The sequence below is a fragment of the Ostrea edulis genome, chromosome 1, assembly GCF_947568905.1.
Source record: "Ostrea edulis chromosome 1, xbOstEdul1.1, whole genome shotgun sequence".
In the NCBI taxonomy this organism is placed as follows: domain Eukaryota; kingdom Metazoa; phylum Mollusca; class Bivalvia; order Ostreida; family Ostreidae; genus Ostrea; species Ostrea edulis.
The window spans coordinates 9,760,589-9,786,006 of NC_079164.1; the positions used below are offsets into that span (position 1 = coordinate 9,760,589).

General features: G+C 36.0%; 1 protein-coding gene across 1 annotated transcript in view; it reads right to left on the reverse strand.

Moving 5' to 3' along the window:
- LOC125664463 (uncharacterized) overlaps positions 1–24,869 on the reverse strand; it is a 36,289-nt gene extending 11,420 nt beyond the window's left edge. The window contains exons 1-19 of the mRNA XM_056142263.1: positions 22,922–24,869; positions 22,089–22,345; positions 20,557–20,698; positions 20,015–20,251; positions 19,143–19,415; positions 18,885–19,003; positions 18,643–18,756; positions 17,990–18,167; positions 16,699–16,849; positions 16,300–16,403; positions 14,752–14,914; positions 13,862–13,986; positions 12,888–12,964; positions 12,268–12,472; positions 11,326–11,495; positions 10,225–10,361; positions 8,784–8,919; positions 781–967; positions 27–293 (exon numbers count right to left, since the gene is read on the reverse strand). Coding sequence (XP_055998238.1) covers positions 27–293; positions 781–967; positions 8,784–8,919; positions 10,225–10,361; positions 11,326–11,495; positions 12,268–12,472; positions 12,888–12,964; positions 13,862–13,986; positions 14,752–14,914; positions 16,300–16,403; positions 16,699–16,849; positions 17,990–18,167; positions 18,643–18,756; positions 18,885–19,003; positions 19,143–19,415; positions 20,015–20,251; positions 20,557–20,698; positions 22,089–22,331 — 3,028 coding nt within the window. The 5' untranslated portion in view covers positions 22,332–22,345; positions 22,922–24,869. The remainder of the gene's footprint in view (positions 1–26; positions 294–780; positions 968–8,783; positions 8,920–10,224; positions 10,362–11,325; positions 11,496–12,267; positions 12,473–12,887; positions 12,965–13,861; positions 13,987–14,751; positions 14,915–16,299; positions 16,404–16,698; positions 16,850–17,989; positions 18,168–18,642; positions 18,757–18,884; positions 19,004–19,142; positions 19,416–20,014; positions 20,252–20,556; positions 20,699–22,088; positions 22,346–22,921) is intronic.
- Between the last annotated feature and the right edge of the window lie 549 nt (positions 24,870–25,418).

Here is a 25,418-nt window from a genome sequence, read left to right on the forward strand (position 1 = left end):
GCAATCTGATGTACAGAAACGTTTACCTGTCGCCATGATAAGGTGCGTGTGGTGCTTTTCTCGGGAGAAGGTCTGGTTGAAGTTGATCTTGATTGTAAAAGCTTGACCACGTCTAACAACAAGCTCAGGCGGGAGTTCTGTTCCGTCTTTGGTCTTGCGGGTTTTGATGCACGCGTATTGGTCTGTTCTATGGTTCTTGGTGTTCTCGGGAATGTTGACATCCACTGATTCAACATATAAAGTTTTCGACAGCTCATCCCGTGAAGCAATTTCTTCTTTATCCCCAACAACTTCTATAATAGCAATGTGCATATGTAACATACGTACTTATACTACCTTTACCATTATTACATGTAGAGTTGTTATGTACATGTATATATATAGACATCTATATATATATATATATATATATATATATATATATATATTCCCCTATGTGTATTTCTGACTGTTTTGCATTAGGATACACGGTGGAACTTACATATAATACAAATAAGTATTATCATGTTCAAATGTCTCATGTATGAACATTGCTCATACTAATAGTGCATATTTTATTCTTGTTTTGTTTTGTTTTTCTTTTTATCGTCATTGCACATTGAAATGTTAACAACCATGTATGCTGTATGCCCTAGAGGGCCCTAATTTGGAAATAAATCATATTCTATTCTATTCTATTCATACACATACTTACATTCAATAAATGAATTAAGTTCGAAAATGTGCATACAACAGAAACGGACATTTGACATTTACAGAGCTAGCAAAAATCGTTTGTACCATCATCTGCTTTAGTTGCATCTAGAGGTTTTGCAAGTTTCTCATCTCGTACCCATGGCGCTTCCTTCCGTCGGGGTGGCCCATACGTGGCGATAGTCCGCGGTTGCGATGCTTCCTCGCCGCTGTCTGTCGAGGGTTGTAGAGCCGGGTGATTTCCACTACGGTAAAGTCTAGTGTACATATTTTTCTAAAATTTAAAAAGGAACACACGATACAGGTGAACCGATGGGGAAATATGTATTGTAGGCAGTTTGCTGATTCGTCTATAGGTTGTCGTCTTTCAACCATATAACCTGGTCCTTTATAAGACCCATATGTGTTCAAATAGCGCATGGAATAATATTTCAAAAATCGAACGCTGTCGATTTTATATACTTTAAAGATGTCGCATAGAGATCGTAAAGTTAACAGAGATTATGCATATGTCTGTCTGTCTGTCTCTCTCTCTCTCTCTCTCTCTCTCTCTCTCTCTCTCTCTCTCTCTCTATATATATATATATATATATATATATATATATGCATCAGTACAATTAGTACAGCTGTGGTATATCTGATAATCAATCAAGCATTGCACGATCTCGCCTTATCTGCGGAAAAAGCTGAGGTACAGTATGTGTCAGCTTTCCAAGCAGACGATGAGAGAGAGAGAGAGAGAGAAGAGAGAGAGAGAAAGAGGGAGAGAGAGAGAGACTTACGTTTTAGGTGTAGCGTATTTTCCTAACACCCGGTGCTGTGATCTTCAGCGAGTTGTTGAACTGTTTACAGTATCTATAGAGAAGCGTCAAGGACTACTTTCTATGCTTCACTGAATTTTATCGAATTTCTGTTTATACTTTGAAATCCATATAAAGCATAATGCACCCACATGCGCAACACCCCACCACGACGGCCCTAGTGACCCACTCTTCTGTCAACCCTCATTATTATATAAAATGTTAAATGCACCATAAGGCCTATTTATATTTTTACCTTGAGTATTGTGTTCGGTGTCTGGGGGTTCTCCGTTAGGCCTCCCTTTAACTATCTTGTTTATTTTTATTTCAAGGTTAAGATTCTTTGCTAAGCAAATCTTTTTTAAAAATTACTTAAAGTGATTATACTGTCATACTATATGAGTTGTACCTAACACTACCCCCACCGGATTTAATTTTTTTTTTACATAGTATAACTTGATAATGATTAATCAGTCAATATAAATCGATAATACGCTGTGCAAAATTCTCCACAATTTAAAATATGGTATACGTTTACATTTATTCGCGTGTCAGGAATATGATCAACGGTATCTTTCCCTGATGAAAAGTTGTTTTAAAGGTACATCAACAACAAAAACACTACTTGCCATAAGCAAAGAAAGTGTTCATAAAAACACAAACCTAAAGGATTACCCAAAAGTTCATAAAATACAAACCTATACAGTGATTTTTTAAGGCTCATTTTGGGGTCCGAATTTCGGCCCTTTCCCCTCCTAAACATTGCCACCCCCACCCCCCACCCACCCCCCCCCCCCCCCCATTTAGCTTTCATTTTCCCCAATAATAAAATTATGAAAGGAAAACGTATTTGAAAAAATAAACATTCGATGTGAATTATATACACAAGACTTAACAAAGAGTTATGGGAATGATTTGGATAGAATAGTTAAAACTTTTAGAAGGTTAAAGAAAATTAGATGTGTAAAATAATGATATCATAATGGTTGATATGAATTTAAAACTTATTTACGATAAAATTGATTTTTCCCAATTTGACTGAAATGTCGACAATCTTTCCCAATTCGAAAGTCACAGGACCCTTGTAAAAATGTAGAAAAATCACTGCTATAAGATTACCCAAAAGTTCGTAAAACACAAAACTACAAGATTACCTAAAAATTCCAAACACAAATCCCACTTTCCATATTCTAAACAATGGTTATCAAAAACTGAAAAATCTATTCAACACAAATACAGATGTCACAAGAATACAAACAACAGATATCACACAAATCACAACTACAGATATCACACAAATCACAACTACAGATATCACACAAATCACAACTACAGATATCACACAAATCACAACTACAGATATCACACAAATCACAACTACAGATATCACACAAATCACAACAACAGATATCACACAAAACACAACTACAGATATCACAAAATTCACAACTACAAATGTCACAAATCACAACAGATATCACACAAAACACAACAACAGATATCACAAAACACAACTACAGATATCACACAATTCACAACAGATATCACACAAATCACAACTACAGATGTCACACAAATCACAACAACAGATATCACACAAATCACAACAGATGTCACAAATCCCAACTTCAGATGTCACAAAAATCCCAACTACAGATGATTCCCAAACTGTAATAGAGATGACATCCACATGACCTTGAGATCAGGGCAGCAATCCCAGACAAGCTTGTCTTTACAACCAGGTCAACAATAACCATACAAGTCAAAAACTTTCTCAAGTATTGCTGAGAAACCAAATGTCTATTTCAAGCAACAGGGGTCATGTATTTTGATCCTGTGGCCCCAGAGATAATGAAAAACAGTGACCAATCCCATAAATAATATAAAATAAAGAGTAGGACAAACAGACCCCTGGACACACCAGAGGTGGGCTCAGATCTATGCCTAGGAGGAATAAGCATCCTGTTGACCGGTCACGCCCACAATGAGCCCTCTATCTTAATTAGGTAAACGGAGTAACCCGTTGTCAAAATCGGTGTGTAAAGAACAGCTAACAATGGATATGAAACACGTCAAACATCATTCGATGCAATGGAGGTTGCCATACTCCTACGTTTCATATTCCTTTGGAAATTTTCTACAAAACACCACTATTTACTACACCATGTTACTTTTATCAGGTACGACTTATTCCCATGGTTTTGGAAATCTTGTATTAATTTTGTTTTGCTGGAGACAAAAGTCGGTGATTTCAAACGAGGGAAGAAAGTGATATTTTACTACGCCGTTTATTCCGCTGAAAATGTAGTCCCCGATCATTGAAAATGTAGTCCCCGATCATTCGAATTCCCTAGACACCATTTTAGCGTTCAATGTAACAACTGTGAGTAAGAAAGAGTAATAAGGCTGTTTTATAACTGAAAAAAATGCTTGCACATTTGGCAATTTGTCTGAATGTTTAAAGCTTTAAAACTGAAATCACATATCACGGTAGTCATTTGATGGGGGGAAATCCCTCATTTCTTCGGCCTTGGGCGTCATACATTGTCACTTACATCTGACGATTCTCAAAAGGAGTTAAAGACTCTTGAATGAGGCCCAAGAGAACAAACTAACAAAGATGTTTGCTTTGAAACTAAATACCGGTATCTATTTTCAGTACTAGCTGATACACTTTGACCCAATATACAATCTCAGAAAGAAAGCCTCTTCATTGGACAAACCTAATGTGTAATTAAACAAGTTATTGACAAAAACAGCAAATATCCAGTTGCACGCCCATGTCTCTTGTAACCTCAAAGATGATGAAAGCCAAGTTTTTCATTAGACGTACCCAGGTGCATGTAAATATGAATCCCGCGTATCTCCAGAGACATACACATATCACGTTATATATGTCTCAGATTCCTCACACTCAACACGGTTCAAAACTTAGCTTATGACACAATCAGTCTTAGGTGGGGGGGGGGGGGGAGAAGTCATAGTGCGCAGATTTTTATTCTAAAATAAAGATGTGACAGATAGACACTTAGGTTAATGTTGAAGGAAGCTGGACGGAAAAGACAGATCCAAAACAGCAGGCCTCCGTGACATACCCTCAATTTTTTTAAAATATTTCTTTTATATTGGAGCAGGATATCCGTCTCTGATTGAAGGCTCGATTAGGCTAATTATAAAACGGTTGTTTGTCTGAGTAAACACAGGCTCAGATTTCCAGCCATGTTATGTAACAACACATCTGTGGTATGTTGTCAACAATTGTGATCACAGCTTGTAGTCTGCACGGACTGAAAACAGGTTTGGCAAAATAAAACAATTAACGATCCTATTCCACACGCCTTGCTATTTGCTCACGCGATATATTCGTATTATTATTTTATTCATTTATAAAGCCCAAAATTACATATAGTTTCTAATGATATATGTTTTAGTTTCAAATGACTTGTGGCGTCGCTGGCCTAGTGGTTAGGCTGTCAGACTCTCGACGGAAAGGTCGTGTGTTTGAGTCCTGACCGCGGCAGGGCCGACGTTGTTTCCTTGGGAAAGACACTTTACACGAATTTCCTCACTCCACGCAAGTGTATAAGGGGTACCTGGCTAAAAGGAGTACCTGGCTACAGACATTGAAAGAATGTTGTTAGATTGTTAATGCTCTAGCTGCCTGTAATGGCAGCTTGTACTGTATGTTTCCCAGGAAGCTGAGAAAATTCTAGATTGATATAAGGTCTGCCGGGGTACTAATGTATTGTAAAGCTACTTTGAGCAGCATACACTGGAAAGGCGCTCTATAAAAACCAATCATTATTTATAATCATTACTTGAAATTATTAAAATTTAAACAAAAGTGTGGATGTTTCTTCTTTAATGTTTGACAAGCACGCATTGAGAATTAATTCTAAAGAGTTATTTAGACTAGACATAGATATTGAGAATTAATTCTAAAGCGATTATAGACCTAGATTTCGTATTAGACGTGTATCGTATATCACAGACACTAAAACTATATACAGTGTAACATAACAACACAAAATATAGGAGATATGTAAGGATAAGAAGTTCATGCCAACACAGTATAATCAGAAAACTGAGAAATGGCGCGGCAATGCCAAATAAATATTACTTCAGCTGCATTAAATATAAAACCTGCATAGATATATAGAATAACTTAAAACAGCAATTTGAAACAACATGCGTTTTTACAACTGTATATGATTCATTACACTACAATTAATTTAGCGATTAATTAAATCACTTTGTATTCGAGGGTTGGTAATTTAGCGACTAATTAAATCACTTTGTATTCGAGGGTTGGTAATTTAGCGACTAATTAAATCACTTTGTATTCGAGGGTTGGTAATTTAGCGACTAATTAAATCACTTTGTATTCGAGGGTTGGTAATTTGGCGATTAATTAAATCACTTTGTATTCTCGAGTTGGTTGGTTGATTTTTGCCACACCTGCTGTGACACAGAGCCTCGATTTTTGCGGTCTCATCCGAAGGACCGCCCATTTAGTCGCCTCTTACCATAAGCAAGGGGTACTGAGGACCTATTCTAACCCTGATCCCTATGGAGCGCCAAATTAACATAAACTCAAATAATTGAAGATATCTTCAATTATTTGAAGATATCATCAATTCATTTGATGCGCGCAACAATTGAATTAAAGATCTCTTCAAATAATTAATGATATCTTCAATTCTGAATTATTGCGCGCATTAATTGAATTGATGAGAGCATTTATTCTTCAGCTGATTTGATGCGCGCTTTAATTGAATTAATGATCTCTTCAAATGAATTAATGATATCAACTATTGAATTGATGCGCGCTACAAATCAATTGAAGAGAGCAATAATTGATATAATGCGCGCATTAAATCAATTGATGAGAGCAATAATTGAATTGATGCGCGCATTAATTCATTTGATGAGAACAATAATTGATTTAATGCGCGCATTAATTCAATTATTACTCTCTTCAACTGAATTAATGATATCTTTAATTCATTTTAAGAGAGCAATAATTCTTTTAGAGAGAGCAACTATATAATTAAAGATATTTTCAATTCAACATATCCACAATTGAATTAATGATATCTTTAATTGAATTGTTACTCTCTTTAAAAGAATTGATGCGCGCAATAATTCCTTATACAAAAGCATTGTAAATGATTTAAAGATATCTTCAATTGAATTAAAGAGATCATCAAATTATTTAAACCGAGCTCTAAATTAATTATTGCGAGCAATATTTCTATTAAATTGATGCTCTCATCAAATGAATTGAAGAGAGCAATAATTGAATTAATGCGCGTATCAAATCTATTATTGCTCTCATTAATTCAATTGATGCGCGCATTAACTCAATTGATAAGAGCAATAATTGAATTGAAGCGCGCATTAATTCATTTGATGAGAGCAATAATTGATTTAATGCGCGCATTAGTTCAATTAAAGACAGCAATAATTGAATTGATGATATCTTCAAATAATTGAAGATATCTTCAATTATTTGAGTTTATGTTAATTTGGCGCTCCATAGATCCCACGGGTAATATCCGAGGGAAGTCAGTCTAAATTGATCACATTTGAAGTTGATAGAAGTATTGTCAACTGCAAAGGCTACCAGAAAGTAACATGTTCATACCGGTCAACCAATGATTTATCGCATCAACCATGACTCCAATATCGTCCTGCTATATTTGTATCGTGTATGTGTACTACAACTGAATAACTCGAGGTTACCTATTGGAAACGGTTGACCTATGGATATTTTCTTGATATTCTAGACCTGTATTCCAGATAACTCGTGCCCCACTTGTGCCAAATGGAGACATCTGTTTGGCGGACAAAGGAGGCCATGATGTTTCGAGAAACCAGAAGGTGAACACTCTACCACAATCAGTTTGTAAGCAAAGTTGTCTGTTTAAAACACCAGTACTAATTGTGTTATTTTGTGGGTGTGTCAGAACACCATTACTATTGTTATTTTGTGGGTGTGTCAGAAACACCATTACTATTGTGTTATTTTGTGGGTGTGTCAGAACACCATTACTATTGTTATTGTGTGGGTGTGTCAGAACACCATTACTATTGTGTTATTTTGTGGGTGTGTCAGAACACCATTACTATTGTTATTTTGTGGGTGTGTCAGAACACCATTACTATTGTGTTATTTTGTGGGTGTGTCAGAACACCATTACTATTGTGTTATTTTGTGGGTGTGTCAGAACACCAGTACTAATTGTGTTATTTTGTGGGTGTGTCAGAACACCATTACTATTGTGTTATTTTGTGGGTGTGTCAGAACACCAGTACTAATTGTGTTATTTTGTGGGTGTGTCAGAACACCATTACTATTGTGTTATTTTGTGGGTGTGTCAGAACACCATTACTATTGTTATTTTGTGGGTGTGTCAGAACACCATTACTAATTGTGTTATTTTGTGGGTGTGTCAGAACACCATTACTATTGTGTTATTTTGTGGGTGTGTCAGAACACCATTATTATTGTGTTATTTTGTGGGTGTGTCAGAACACCATTACTATTGTGTTATTTTGTGGGTGTGTCAGAACACCATTACTATTGTGTTATTTTGTGGGTGTGTCAGATCACCATCTTGACAATATGGCTGCCATGTAGTCTGTGACAGTATTCACGTTGACCAAGTCTGGATTATGAAAACATATACAGGGTCCTCTGCTGAGCTGGTTCCATCCACAGACGGTGCTTTATCTGCACTAAATAGGGGGTGGGGATAGGGGTGCAGCCTCTCAAATAGCACAATTAAGGTAGTTCAATATATATTATGACACAACATCATCAGATGGCAATTTCAATATTTTGTGGAAATCATCGATCAATTTGTTTGTATATCATGGTAGCTCAGTGGATAAGGTATCAGGTTAATGAACAGCAGATCCTGAGTTAAAATCCGCCAGTGTTTGTGATCTGCCCCAGATAGGGGATTTGTGGGTTGAATTGCAACAACATGAGACAATATTAGATGAGATTCTTTAAAAACAGGTTTTATTATTCACAGGTGCAAACTTCTACATGTGAGCTATTAGTAATTTATAACACATTTACATATAACATTCATCTTTACAAGACATAGAAATTCTACGCTGACACCACCTAAATCTAATCTGGTGAACTGCTATGTTTCTGAAACAAAATGGACGGAATAGACTACAAGTGATCTCCTCGGGGGGACAGGTCCACAGATTTCGGGATACATCTGCCTGCATCTTCTGTCATGTGGATAATCTCCACACACTTGTGTTCTATGTGATCTGCACTTCAGCTTTCCCAGTAATGTCGGGAACTTCCTGACTGTCAAATGTAGCAGACAACTGCTCTAAACCCTTTCTCTTGGCCTTGACCTTCACAGACAGCTTCCATTCAGATCGGGGCGGAACATCTCTACAAAAAAAAATGCAGAACCATTACATATTGGTTTTCAACTTGGATGTTTCATAGTTTGAATCATTTGGGCTGAGTAAGGTTTTATGAAAACTTACTATATTGGTTTTTAAGAGAACTAATAAGGTAGTAGCTGCTGAGGATTTACGTTGTGCAGTAACTTACATCTGTATGTTGTACAGTAACTTACTTCTGTTTGTTGTACAGTAACTTACTTCTGTTTGTTGTACAGTAACTTACTTCTGTATGTTGTACAGTAACTTACTTCTGTATGTTGTACAGTAACTTACTTCTGTATGTTGTACAGTAACATACTTCTGTATGTTGTACAGTAACTTACTTCTGTTTGTTGTACAGTGACTTACTTCTGTATGTTGTACAGTGACTTACTTCTGTATATTGTTCAGTAACTTACATCTGAATGTTGTACAGTAACTTACTTCTGTGTTGTACAGTAACTTACATCTGTATGTTGTACAGTAACTTACTTCTGTATGTTTTACGGTTACTTACTTCTGTATGTTGTACAGTAACTTACATCTGTATGTTGTACAGTAACTTACTTCTGTGTTGTACAGTAACTTACTTCTGTGTTGTACAGTAACTTACTTCTGTATGTTGTACAGTTACTTACTTCTGTGTGTTGTACAGTAACTTACTTCTGTGTGTTGTACAGTTACTTACTTCTGTGTGTTGTACAGTTACTTACTTCTGTGTTGTACAGTAACTTACTTCTGTGTGTTGTACAGTAACTTACTTCTGTATGTTGTACAGTTACTTACTTCTGTGTGTTGTACAGTAACTTACTTCTGTATGTTGTACAGTTACTTACTTCTGTGTGTTGTACAGTAACTTACTTCTGTATGTTGTACAGTAACTTACTTCTGTATGTTGTACAGTGACTTACTTCTGTATGTTGTACAGTAACTTACTTCTGTATGTTGTACAGTAACTTACTTCTGTTTGTTGTACAGTAACTTACATCTGTATGTTGTACAGTAACTTACTTCTGTGTTGTACAGTAACTTACTTCTGTATGTTGTACAGTTACTTACTTCTGTGTGTTGTACAGTAACTTACTTCTGTGTGTTGTACAGTAACTTACTTCTGTATGTTGTACAGTTACTTACTTCTGTATGTTGTACAGTAACTTACTTCTGTATGTTGTACAGTTACTTACTTCTGTGTGTTGTACAGTAACTTAATTCTGTATGTTGTACAGTTACTTACTTCTGTATGTTGTACAGTAACTTACTTCTGTATGTTGTACAGTTACTTACTTCTGTATGTTGTACAGTTACTTACTTCTGAGGATTTTCCTTCACTTTTTCAAATCCTGGTCCATTCAAGTATAGAACACACTTTGTCATAGGTTTGGGTAGGTAGTTCTTAAAGCTGAGGTTAACCGTTAACTCTTCTCCTTTCTTACATGCACTGGACATCTTGGATAGAAAAACAAAAACATAAAGAAAATTCTGTGTAGGTATTAGTAATTTTAGGTGTCTTGTTTTTCAGCTACAGTCTGCTCCGGATGTATTGAATTCAGGTGGACTGACCTGAATTTTCCCTTACACATGAAGTTCAATATTACCAATGTTTAACTCTATAATAATGTTACTGGGGATCTATTGTTCAATATAACAGATAGTTTAGGGGCGAGATCAAAAGTTTAATGTCTGACAAAAAACTAAATTCACATAGTTTTCACCAAGACACACACACACACAAAACTAAAAAATATGATGAATGTTGAAACTAATAATTAATAAATTAACGAGTAAAAACTATACAACTATAAATGACACTCTGTATACCTTTTCTACTGTTTATTCACAAATGAAAGTGTACATTAAAACTCTATTAAATGCTCATTAAAATGCAATATTTATTTAATGTCTTTTTTTTCCCCCACTAAACTGTAATCGAGGTCGGATGACAGAAACTTATAAGAGTTTTTATTCCCCCTCCCCTAACTATTTGAATTTAGATTTTTATCTGACATCGATTGTTTGATCTCACTCCTTAATATAAACAACTTCAATATTTGTGGAGTAGACTTTATTTCAATATAACAGATAGTTCAATATAAGCAACTTCAACATAAGTGGAGTAGACTGTAGTTGGGTCAGTGTAGTCATTTTATGTTTACCTTATCATTCTATACTCATTTTACATTTTTTATCTTATTGTGAAACCCTGAAAGACTTTAATAATCTCACAGCATATATATTATACTAGATATAAACAGTCAAAATCGCTTGGGAGAGGAGCTTTAAGCAAGTAAAATTTACACAGTAATTTATCTTGTGTAACATTTCATAATGTAGATAAAGCATTTCTCAAAATACTTTGTACGCATCATTAGATAACACAGCTATGTGGTTTTTATTCAAACAAGCAACTTACTTTGATTTCAATGTCTGGTCTTCGTAAACGGAAGTTGTCAACTTTCACTACATTGCTGTGTCTATTGTTTTCCCAGGTCACCTGCGCTGAGATAATGACCTCCATATTGGCTTGTTCTGCTAATTTGTCCAGGTACTGCTTTGTCGGTACACTCACACTTAGATCTTTATCTTGAAAAAAAAATACAATGGAGATTGTTAACATCTGTATAAGTGTACTGTATTCCACAGATCATTGACATTTGGATAAATGAAGTTGGAATGTATTCTACGGATTGTTGACATTCGGATAAATGAAGTTCGACTGTATGCTACAGATTGTTGACATTCAGAAAAATGAAGTTGGACTGTATTCTACGAATTGTTAACATTTGGATAAATGAAGTTGGACTGTATTCTACAGATTGTTGACATTCGGAAAAATGAAGTTCAACTGTATTCTATGGATTGTTGACATTCAGATAAATGAAGTTGGACTGTATTCTACAGATTGTTGATATTCGGATATTAAATGAAGTTGGACTGTATTCTACAAAATGTTAACATTTGAATAAATGAAGTTGGACTGTATTTAACAGATTATTGACATTTGGATAAATGAAGTTGGACTGTATTTTATGGATTGTTGACATTTGGATAAATGAGGTTGGACTGTATTCTACGTATTTGTTGATATTAGGCTTCAAAACTAAAGAATACAGTCAGGCTTCAAAACTACAGAATACAGACAGGCTTAAAATATTTGGATGTCAATAATCTATACAATATAGTATGGCATTACTTATTCGGATGATTAATAAAGGCACCTCGATTATCGGATGTCTCATTTATCCAGACCTGTCAGGAATCAAAGGGTTCAGCTTAACAAGGCTGGATTGTACATCCACATGACTGAAGTTTACAGAGTAACTAGTTGAGTTGATGATTCTGTGAGTGTAGTTACCTTGTTTTCCGTTCAGTGTGAAGCCAGAGAGAGGAGTAAAGCTGATTTTGGATTTGATCTCGCCGTTGTAGAATTTGGAGTAGAGATCGACGTGCAGCTTAGAAATCTCTCGCTTGCCACTACTGGAGTTTTTAACTTTAAAATTCAAGGAGAAGTCTTCCCCTACCATTACTCCATCCTGCGCTGCCATTTCTATTGTCACATCCTAATTCAAACAGATCAATGTTTTGTTAGATCACTATCCGGAACATTTATCAGTATGATGGGTAATTTTGTACACTATCGAAATGAAGAAGAAGACTATCAATAATTTTACAAGAAAACATACTTATAGTGAAGTACTGGAGATGAACAATTTTGTTACATAAATAAACATTATTTGGTATATCCATAAAAAGTTTTAAAACTACAGGACATGAAAATCACTTCACTTTAAGTATGAATTCATTATATGAGTGTTCTCTGTAATCATGTTTTACTGTATATATAATTATGATATTGTGTCTTGTACGTATAGTGTGATCTTAGTTTCTAATCATAAAAAATTCCATACGATAATCAAACTACAGCCTTCATAAACAAACGTTGCGGAGATGCAGATTTACATTCTGCAGACACACCTCTTGCTTTGGTGTTCCTCTGCGTGTTCTAGAAGCCTGAGCTGCATTAGCAACGGCCAATCTCTCTTCTCTTGACCCTGAAGAAAAAAAACAAATGTCGCAATTCCTTTCACCAGTCATATTTCATTTTTACATCAAATTTCTCTGCAATACACAATATGATATCAAATGATTTTTTTCATATTAACATTACTTGTTTCTTTTGATTTTAAAATCTTTATATGTCACTTAGCACAATTGTTGTTCATTTTAAAACACAAGCAAAGTTTAAACAAAATTCAATAACAATAAAACATGAAGGAATAAGGTGTGTCTGATGCTTGTGACTATACCCTAGTAGTCAGTGAAAGGTTGCATAACTTCTCATATCATTTCAACATCTCATATAATCTAAACTCATTGCAATATCTCATCTCATCATCTCATTTCAACATCTCTTTTCAACACATGTCAATACCTCATCTCATCATTTCAACACCTCATCTCAATAATCTCAACTCAATATCTCATATCATCTGAACATCTCATCTCAACTCAACATCTCATATCATCTGATTATCTCATCTCAATATCTCAACTCAACTTGTCAAACCATCGCAATATATCACCTCAACATCTCATATTATCATCTCATCTCTTCTCAACATCTCATCTCAACGAAATGAAATAAAAACAGAAAACCCCGAATGGACGGACAGACAGACGGACGGACGTTGAGACATGCTGTACCATAATACGTCCCGTCTACAGACTGGCATAATAAATGCGGGTCTTAATATTAAATCAAATATTTTCATTTCAGTTAAAAATATATTTGAATGTGTGTAAAACTGGTGATAATATGGTGATGCACACTTCTTCATCTGTAGAGATTTATTATGTGTTTGAAAAGATAGAATGTGCAGCACTAGATATATTGCAAACGTTATTTTTCATATAAGTTGTAAGGCCTTGTAGAAAATGGACACACTGACCCTCAGGGAATTTATAGTCTGACGTCACATCATGCGGATTATCATCCAACATTCTCCAAGAAATAGTCAAACTGTCTGTGTATGGTTTCCCATCCGGATACTTGGAATAAATCCTGGATCCTGTTCTGGAAGACAAAATAGTCAGAATACTTTGTGAAGACATTGTAGATTATATAAGTATCTGTCTTATAAAGATCCATCTTAACAGCTGTAACATCATTTCTCAAACTAAAATGGAATGTGAGAGCATATCCCTGTGTTCTACCCCAGCTCCATAATGGTGTACCACGACAAGAGAAACATCAGTGTCTATAAATGAGCGAGACATTCACTAAATCAATATCAATCTCATACTTCCTCTGTATGACAGGTGAAGATAACTCTTACATGGAATACAAAATAGAGAGTTGGGTAAACACGGACCCCTGGATATACCAGAGGTGGGATCAGGTGCCTAGGATACCTTTTGATATCTCAACAACTTACCTGTGTGTGTTTGTGTCCATGTTAAATCATGCGTGTCTGTTGACATACTATTTAATGATTTATCAAAACTCACCTGTGTGTTTGTGTCTATGTTAAATCAAGTGTATCTGTTTCATAGTTAAACCATGCATGTCTGTGTCTATATGTGTCTGTGTCCATGTTCAACCATGCATGTCTGTGTCCATGTTTAACCATGCATGTCTGTGTCCATGTTTAACCATGCATGTCTGTGTCCATGTTAAACCATGTGTGTCTGTGTCCATGTTAAACCATGCGTGTCTGTGTCCATGTTAAACCATGCGTGTCTGTGTCCATGTTCAACCATGTGTGTCTGTTCACATGCTCCTTATCTAATGATATCTCATGCATGTCTGTTCACATGATCCTATTTAATGATATCTCACCTTTTTGAGTCTCTGCCCATTTGTTTCCATGTGTGTTTGTTTACATACTCCCATCGGACGACATCCGAATTTACTTCAGCAAAAACAAATGGAACATCGTACACCATTGTACAGTTTCCAGTTTTGATGGCGGCAACAGGCGCTGGTCCACAACAATGGATTCCTAGAAGTGATTGATTAGACATCAAACTTGTGATTATATAAATAAGTTCTGAAAGGATTACCTATGTGTACAGTTACAAAAGCGTTGCAGACTAATCAATTTCAAATTCAAGCACTTTAATTATGAAAGATTTCCAAGTCCTGTCATCAGTTTCCTGTACACAAGACCAAACAAAAGTTAGCCATTCAATTCAGCTTGCTCAATTATCTACACTGATTGAAAAAAATAATTCATGACTAATTAGAACATTAGTAAACAATTGACTTTCAAGTAATACAGTACTACAGTACTGTGTATTGGAGGGGGTAGTACTACAGTACTGTGTATTGGAGGGCGTAGTACTACAGTAATGTGTATTGGGGGGGGGGGGGTAGTACAATAGTACTGTGTATTTGGGGGGGGGGGTAGTACTACAGTACTGTGTATTGGGGGGGGGGGGGTAGTACTACAGTACTGTGTATTGGGGGGGGGGGGGGGTAGTACTACAGTACTGTGTATTGGGGGGGGTACATTACTGTGTATTGGGGGGGGGGGGTAGTACTACAGTACTGTGTATTGGGGGGGGGGGGGTAGTACTACAGTACTGTGTATTGGGGGGGGGGTAGTACTACAGTACTGTGTATTGGGGGGGGGGTAGTACTACAGTACTGTGTATTGGGGGGGGGGGGGGTGTAGTACTACAGTACTGTGTATTTGGGGGGGTATAGTACTACAGTACTGTGTATTGGGGGGTGTAGTACTACATCACTGTGTATTGGGGTGGGGCTAGTACTACAAAAGTAGTACACTCTAAATTAACAAAGCTAAGGATATCTGCTCACCCTTTAGAAATCGAAACTGGTAGATATTCAAAACCATGCATCCCAAAAGAATGTCGTTTTTGTCAATTTTGTAAAACTACTGTTGAAGATGAGTTACACTTTTTATTTGACGGCTTTATGTGTAAAGATATAAGAAAGAAATATTATCCTTTAAACATCTATAATTCAAATGATGATATATCAATGGAAAACCATTGTAAAGTACTATGTAACCCTGTCAATGTAGTTTATGCTAGAAGGTTATGTGAATTCTTATTTGAATGGTTTGAATTGCGCAAGAAAAGTAGAGTACTGTAATTATATTACTAATATTATATATACAATACCAAATTGCATCCATACAGTTTAATATGTCACATGTACATGTGGGGTATGTATGTGTATATGTATGTATGTGTATGTATATATATTCAAATATGTATATGAACTGTATGTACTTGTATTATCATATATCTCATATTGTTTAACGTGATTGTATGCCAACATGTTTGGTGAATCAATAGATTGAATTGAATTGAATTGAATGGAATTTTGTATTTTGGGGTAATGTTGCTGCGTACTGACCGTCACTTAATTCCTGGGGTGTGGCATCGATGACCTGCCACCCATTGTACTCATCCTTCAGGTCTGGGCGTTTCATCCACACTTCATTCCAGACGTGGAAGTTCCTGCAAAATCGTACATCTTAATTACCAGCCATGGAGCTGTAAGACACAGTCTGATTAAAATCAGATCAACCATGCAGCTGTAAGACACAGTCTGATTAAAATCAGTCTGATTAAAATCAGATCCTAAAAGAAGCTCACAATCGCATCATTTACTCTTATTATCAATTATCATAATTTTAAATTTGATGAAGCAAATATCACTATCGTGATGCACAGTTTAAGACACGTGCTGGTAAAAACCCTCTCAATTGTCAAAAAAACAAAAAACCCAGATAATTCAAAAACATAAAATTACCAGATAGAATCTTTTGTTTTACGTCTGTCAATGATAAGATTGTCATCTTCATCTTTAGTGAAGATCTGGTCGATGGTTGTGCTTGTGTCTGTGTCGTGGGCCGAATCAAAACAGGTCACGCTTTTACAGGGCAGTCCGAGGGCTCGACACACTGCAAGCATAGACACATTACGGTGTTTGGTTATATTGTACAGTTAATAAATAAATTTCATTTTTGAAATTACACAGGGCACGTTAGCGACTCATGAAAAGTATGCTGGTGTACAATGTTGCAGTTCATGCACTCCTATATTTTGTATTCTCAAATATGAAATTTATTCACAACTGCATCACATTCATGAGGAAATGGCTATCATAATAATCGGTAAAGATACTGAAGGCAAAAACATTGGAAATGCATGTATATGTAAAGTCTACTCTGGCCAAACCCATTGGCAGAAATTTCTTCAGAGTACACAGGTAAAATTGCAACATGTTTAACATATGATTGGATATTCATATATTAATCATATGTTTAAAATATGTTAAGCATTGATTTCATCACAATATGGTGAACACAAATGTTTTGAAAGTTTGCTTGTTTAACATAATGTTTGAAACATATGTTGACCATCCTGCAAACTTCAAACATATGATTTACACAACTTAAAAAATTCATATACACTGTAATTATTTTACATAATATATTAGATTCAACATACATGTATGATAAACATTTGAAATTTGAACATGCGATTCACATATGATCAAAAGGGAGACATGAGTATTTTTCATACAGATTTTTGTTTATTAGAATATTCCTCCCTCCTTTCCCTTAAGAATTGTTGCTATGGGCTAAGCTAGGCCATGTAAAACTTACAACTATGAGACTAAAAATGTTACAGAGTTCTAAAAACTTGTCCACTTACTTAATTTTGTGAGATTATAAGAAAATTTAGAATACTGGTTATTTTTCTTACATTGAATAGAATTCGGAGTTTGGTCAGAGTTGACTGTGGTTACTTCAGCAATCAGAACCATTACCTGTCGTTACTATGGCAATCAGATCTATTACCTGTCGTTACTACAGCGATCAGATCTATTACCTGTTACTATGGCAATAAGAACTATTACCTGTTGTTACTATGACAATCAGATCTATTACCTTTGTTACTACAGATCTATTACCTGTGGTTACTATGACAATAGGAACTATTACCCGTCATTACTACGGCGATCAGATCTATTACCTGTTGTTACTATGGCGATCAGATCTATTACCTGTTGTTACTATGGCGATCAGATCTATTACCTGTGGTTACTACAGCGGAGAAAACCCAGCACTGTGCGTATTTTACCGCCTGGCCCCCTGATCTGGAGTACTTTAGAAGAATGTCTGCACTGTTCATCCACGCTGTGGGTCTGATTCCATCTTCATAATTACCAGACCAATTCCCAACGAGGACTCCATCATCCTCGTTAACATTAATCTGGTTAAGAAAGGAATACAATGAATCCGGGCTGTAACAAAGAGCCAGGAACACCTAACAGACTTAATTACCACAGCTGTACAAACAATCACTGTATAAGCAGACTTAATTACCACAGCTGTACAAACAATCACTGTATAAACAGACTTAATTACCACAGCTGTAGACACAATCACTGTATAGACAGACTTAATTACCACAGCTGTACAAACAATCACTGTATAAACAGACTTAATTACCACAGCTGTACAAACAATCACTGTATAAACAGACTTAATTACCACAGCTGTACAAACAATCACGGTATAAAAAGCAGAAATTCATTATAAGCATATTTGTTTTAAACATGATTTACTGTATAACAAGATCTCTCTCTCTCTCTCACCTCATCTCTCTCTCTCTCTCTCTCTCTCACCTCATCTCTCTCTCTCTTAGCCCCCCCTCTCTCAGTTTGCTTTTTAATTGTTTTACTTACAATCGCGGACACTGATCTGGCAATGCTGACGGGGTCCGACATGTGTGACCCTACCCTGTAACCATGTGATTTTCTAAGCAAACCAAAGCATGCTTCTAAAACTCCCACCTCAAACTGAAATTGAATGCAGTAATGCCAGATCTAATATGCCAAAATCATTTTTTCATACACAGAATGCAAGACTTTCCACCATTTTTTTAAAATCATGAATTCCACTTGAAAAATTGAAACATTTAATGCACCTGAGCAAAATTCCAGATTTTTGCCCCAATCTTATCACTGCTTCCCTGGAACACGACACCATGATCATTGAGGCAGTATTCATCTAACTTGTCTGTGTCTTTCATGTAGACTCGGTCCTCTGTAACAAAAGGAGATGCATTAAACCATGACAACTGCATAAACTACACACAAAACTCGTAACATAAAACCACGCTTTTGGTGGTAATTTTTAACACTACTTTTGAGTATGCACTTGAGAAATGAAATCAGTGTGAGACCTTTGCACCAAGGGTTGAGCAGAATGTTGATGTCTGTAGAACATTCGAACTGCTCCTCATGAACATCCCCATCTCTCGTTTTGTTTTCTGCTGTGACGTACAGGTACCATTCTCCAATGATACAATTACTGGGGCTGAACACCCCTACAGTGACATTGGTTTTGTCCTGACTGATCAGTCGAACATGCCAGTCATTAGGGTCAGACGGTTTCCGGCCACTTTCATCCACAGTTATAGATACATCAGTTCCATTGGTAATAGAACTATTTAATCCTACAATATGTACAATATGCAGTGAAAATCAGACAGAAAATCTGTGTCCATAAACATATTCTTTTGGCCTTTATAAAATTTTTACACCTGTCCAGAGCACAGTGGATTAAGTTGATTAACTGGCAATATGTTCAGTGGGTTACCATATCTATCCTATTGATCGCCCCTATCCCTATAAGCAGCCCCTGAGACTAACTTATGTGGGTAATAGCTGCAAAATCGGTGTATTTTAAATACAGTAACTATGTTCTTTTGACGATATGAAATATTACATTAAATCCATGAATAAGACCCTATTGGATTCTAGAAAAGTATATCAATGACTCATTTTGAATTTTAAATCTATTTATTGAATATAAACATTTTCACTGGAAATAGATCAAAACAAATTTCTAAATAAATAACTGTCCAGGGTGCTTATGAAAAATATGGGATTTGGGTTTTTTCTTAATAATTTTAATGTTAATTATTTGTTACATGAGGCAAAACTCCACAACATTAGCACACATATCCTGCAGTTTTCATTCATGACAGTGATGATAAGCATAAGTGTTATTCCTTCTTACATCTATTCAATTGAATACCTAGTACTTCCTAACCTGTTTTGAAGTTTAGAGCCAGATCATGTCTTGCTTTGTCATATTCCTGGTCCAGTATCAGAGTGATGTTGAACTCCTGACCCCTACGAACCACGAGTTCACTGTTGTCTCCTAGAAACTGAGTAATCTCGTACTTATTTGTGTGATGAGCCTCGCTGTTCTTTACGATGTTCAGGTCGATGTCTTTGATGCTCAGGGGTCTCTTTTTAGCTCTTTCCCTCTCCAATTTCTCGCGCTCTAATTTATAAAGAATAAATGATTGTATTAAGATATATAGTCAAGTAACTGCAGCCATATTGAGTCTATTTTTTATTATGACATCACAAAAGCGTTGTACTGTGGAATCATGACGCCAACTCTAACAACCTCACTGTTTAATTCTTAATCATGCACACAGATTTTGCTTGCTTTCTATTTAAAAACAAAGCACGATTTGTGAAAAAAGGGAAAGAGCAATGTTGAACATAACTAAAAGCAAATTCTTTGATCATCTATTTCCTCTGACATACAGATTGCCACTAGAGCTACTGGTCTTACCCTACCTTCTTTTTCCCGCCGCTCCTCTTCCCTCATTCGCTCCAGTAACTCCTCTGCTTCTTTTCTCTCTTTTTCCAGTCTTTCTTCTTCTCTCCTTCTGTTTTCTCTTTCCCTTTCCCTTCTCTCTCTCTCATTGTCTTCTTCAGTCTACAAACAGAACTAGAACTGGCCTGATTGAATTAAAATTGAACCACTTACCTTCATGTCCCGGAAGCTGCCCTCTACCAAACACAACTGATATGGAGTGAAGATCTGGAGGCAGTGAATGTTGGATTATGTGTTGTGAATGTTGGATTATGTGTTGTGAATGTTGGATTAGGTGTTGTGAATGTTGGATTAGGTGTTGTGAATGTTGGATTAGGTGTTGTGAATGTTGGATTAGGTGTTGTGAATGTTGGATTAGGTGTTGTGAATGTTGGATTAGGTGTTGTGAATGTTGGATTAGGTGTTGTGAATGTTGGATTAGGTGTTGTGAATGTTGGATTAGGTGTTGTGAATGTTGGATTAGGTGTTGTGAATGTTGGATTAGGTGTTGTGAATGTTGGATTAGGTGTTGTGAATGTTGGATTAGGTGTTATTAGGTTCTTCCACAATTAAGTATCGTGAACTCCAGTGAAAGAAAAACCCATTTGTGATCCACAGACCTTCGATCTTTTCATCCCCAAATTATTACAGATCATCCTCATCTCATGTGCAGTCTATGTGTGAAATATGGTGTCTCCAAGTGAAAAGGGAAATCATTTATTCAGAGGCTGTTTTCCTATCCCAGAATCCAGTTCTCTTGACCCTTGACCGTTAAGTCACTAGAGATCTTGATTCATCAAATAATGTCAATGTGTGAAATGTTGTGAGAGAAAGATGAGGAGAGAAAGATAAGATGAGGGGGAGAAGGCATCAATATGTAAATACTAAGTGTACTATATGTAATGTTGAAATGAAAAGCATGGAAGAAGTGAGATAATTGTCACTTGTAAATAACAGATACTGCTGAGCTGGTATATCAGAGTATGAAAGTAGTTAGTCTGCTGAGATCAAGTACTGATATTACAGTATCTCAAATCTTGAGTTCAAATTGAAATTTCATATTATGTGTATCCTGTTTTGAATTTCATTTCAGTTGCTCTCTGTTATTTACAAGTGACCACTTCTCTCTTTCCTTCCCTGATTTTCATTACACCATCAGTAACTTCGCATTACCTACAGATCCATATCTTCGTTCTATGCTTTCTTCACCCTCTCTCTTGCAGCTTCCTCTCCTTCCTAACATCACCTATACATATAACATTCACTTACAGATCTTCCTCTTCTTCCTAACATCACCTATATATATAACATTCACTTACAGATCTTCCTCTTCTTCCTAACATCACCTATACATATAACATTCACTTACAGATCTTCGTCTTCTTCCTAACATCATCTATACATAACATTCACTTACAGATCTTCCTCTCCTTCCTAACATCATCTATACATAACATTCACTTACAGATCTTCCTCTCCTTCCTAACATCATCTATACATAACATTCACTTACAGATCTTCGTCTTCTTTCTTCGCTCTCTTCCCTTTCTCTAGCTATCCTCTCCCTCCTTCTTCTGGAAGCTGCAGCCATTTCTTCCAGGTCCCTCATCCATGGATAGGGTCGACGACGTCCGAGTCCATACCTGTTGTAGGAGTAGCTCCCTGAGGTGTAGGGGCGGTATGTCCGGGGCTGGTACCTCCTGTACGGGTTACGCCGGTACCCAACCCTGCTCCGGTACCCAAAACGTCGTGGCATTCCGGAGTCAAACACTGTTCATGATTTCAAAAAGAATGAAAATTATTTTATTTGTTGAAAATATCTGCATTGTTGAAAATATTCAAAATATATTCTAGCATGAATGCAGTCGATTGCACCCTAGCTACAGAACTGATTGGGATAAACATCTCAGTTCTGTTCACTGGGCATCAACATTACATAATACATACAATGAGGCTCTGTAATGAGAATTGAGATTTCACTGCTAAATGATAAACTGTTAAATACATTACTTTAATTTCACTATCATCAGTTTTAAATTTAACACATGTGCATGAATCTATAAATGTGTTTACCAAGAGATGCATATACATTTACCTAGAGATGCATAAGCATTTACCTAGAGATGCACAAGCATTTACCTAGAGATGCATAAGCATTTACCTAGAGATGCACAAGCATTTACCTAGAGATGCACAAGCATTTACCTAGATGCACGTACATTTACTTAGAGATGCTCATGCAATTAATATCTAAAAATTATCTAAAACACACTGATTTAACATAATGATATTCCTATGTAGTTACACAAATTGACTTATATTTCTCAAACCATGTGTAACACTCACCCTGACCAGATCTGTCTTCTGCTTCTGTTTACAGACAGCGGATCTTTGAAGCCGGTGAAGTTCAATGTACCCATGCACTCAGAATAAATAACTGTCACTTGACGACAGCGCGGGTAAATATTAAGGCTTCACTGATTTCTCAATATATTTACAGTATGTATGCTACTTGCATTTGCTCAAAAACATTGCTTGAAGGGCTGACTGGACTAACCTTCACCTATTTAAAACCCTGCCAGTAATGATGTTATTTGTTTTATTTTCCATATAGAAGACTGTCATGCATATATTTTTTAAATTCCAAACCCAAAGCCTCAAATTACCTCCAACAAATCTCTAAACAGGTTATATATATTGGCAATGTTCCATGTTATTCAAAGATGTTTTTAGGGCCTTTAAAATCAATATTTTGTTGCCAAGGAAAAATTGGAGTCATAATATTTCTGATCTTTAAAGTATTTAAATACCTTTAAATTTTCCATTTATTGAATGATGCAGTACAAAAATGTTTATCAAAGAGATGTATTGGTGCATCAAGTAAAATATTAACAACACAGTTCATTTCACTTTATCAAGGCAGAATTATTGAGTGTGACACTATTTACTACGGTAGTGTGCTACTGAGAGTTTGTGGATAATAAACATTCGATCAGTCTGTCACCAGATCGATAATTAAAACACACATAAAAAAAATCCGAGTTAAATTATCACAGTACATTATATTCTTTATCAATTTTCATTTGTTTGCAACAATAGTCCTGCATGCATCCAAAATATATTTATATTCACAATTTTGCCAAAAGAATGCAAAAATTAAACCCCCAAAAAACCCCACCCAATTCTAGTATTTTGTAGCTTGTTTTTGCTGTGCATTACATAATTACATGTGAGAGAGAATAAGTGTGAATTTATCATTTATCATAAAACTAACAAATGACATCAAATTACATGTTACATAATCTTACATAACAATTCATTGGCTGGACCTAAATCATAAAATTTACTAAATACATTCATTCAGATCTTGGGTAATGAAATAAAAGATATTCAGTTTAACATCAAATAAGGATATAGACAAGTTATATATATACATGACCAAGTGAAGATAACCAACAGTGATCATTCTCACAATTCCTATAAAGAATACAAAATTAAAAGCAGGGCAGACACGGACCCCTGGACACACCAGAGGTGGGATCAGGTGCACAAGAGGAGTAAGCATCCCCTGTTGATCGGTCACACCTGTCGTGAGTCTAATTATATCAACTATAAGTTTTAAAAACAAACTATCATTATAACAGCGAGTCTAGTTATAACTGATTTAAAAACAATTTGTCATTATAACAATAAGAATTTTTCTTTTAATCTATATATTAAACAAGAGATGTTTGTAAAACACATATGTCCCCCATGGTGCAAAATTGAAAAGGGTTATACACACACACATCATTTAATTGAGAGTAGTATCATCAATTCAAAATATTGAGCAGACAATATCTTCCTATGTCAAGAGTGGATTGACCATGTGACCTAAAACTCAATAGGGGTCATCAACTCCTGAAGATGTACCAGTGTACCAAGTTTGATGTCTGTCAAGCAAAGGGTTCTCAAGATATTGAACGGACAGTATATTCCTATGTCCAATTTGACCCTTGACTTTTGACCATGTGACCTTAAAATAATTAGTAGTCATCTTCTCCTGAAGATGTACCAGTGTACCACGTTTGATGTCTGTCAAGCAAAGGGTTCTTAAGATATTGAGCGGACAGTATATTCCTATGTACAGTTTAACCCTTGACCTTTGACCATGCGACCTCAAAATCAATAGGTGTCATCTTCTTTTGAAGATGTACCAGTGTACCAAGTTTCATGTCTGTCAAGCAAAGGGTTCTCAAGATATGGAGCAGACAGTATATTCCAATGTCCAGTTTGACCCTTGACCTTTGACCATGTGATCTGAAAATCAATAGGGGTCGTCTTCTCCTGAAGACGTACCAGTGTACCACGTTTGATGTCTGTCAAGCAAAGGGTTCTCAAGATATTGAACGGACAGTATATTCCTATGTTCAGTTTGACCCTTGACCTTTAAACATGTGACCTCAAAATAAATAGGGGTAATTTTCTCTTGAAGATGTACCGGTGTACCAAGTTTGATGTCTGTCAAGCGAAGGGTTCTCAAAATATTGAACGGACAGTATATTCCTGTCTAGTGTGACCCTTGACCTTTGACCATGTGACCTCAAAATCAATAGGGGTCATCTTCTCTTGAAGATGTACCAGTGTATCAAGTTTGATGTCTGTCAAGCAAAGGGTTCTTGAGATATTTAACGGACAGTATATTCCTATGTCCAGTTTGACCCTTGACCTTTGACCATGTGACCTCAAAATCGATGGGGGTCATCTTCTTCTGAAGATGTACTGGCATACCAAGTTTGATGTCTGTCAAGAAAAGGGTTCTCTAGATATTGAATGGTCAGTATATTCCTATGCCCAGTTTGAC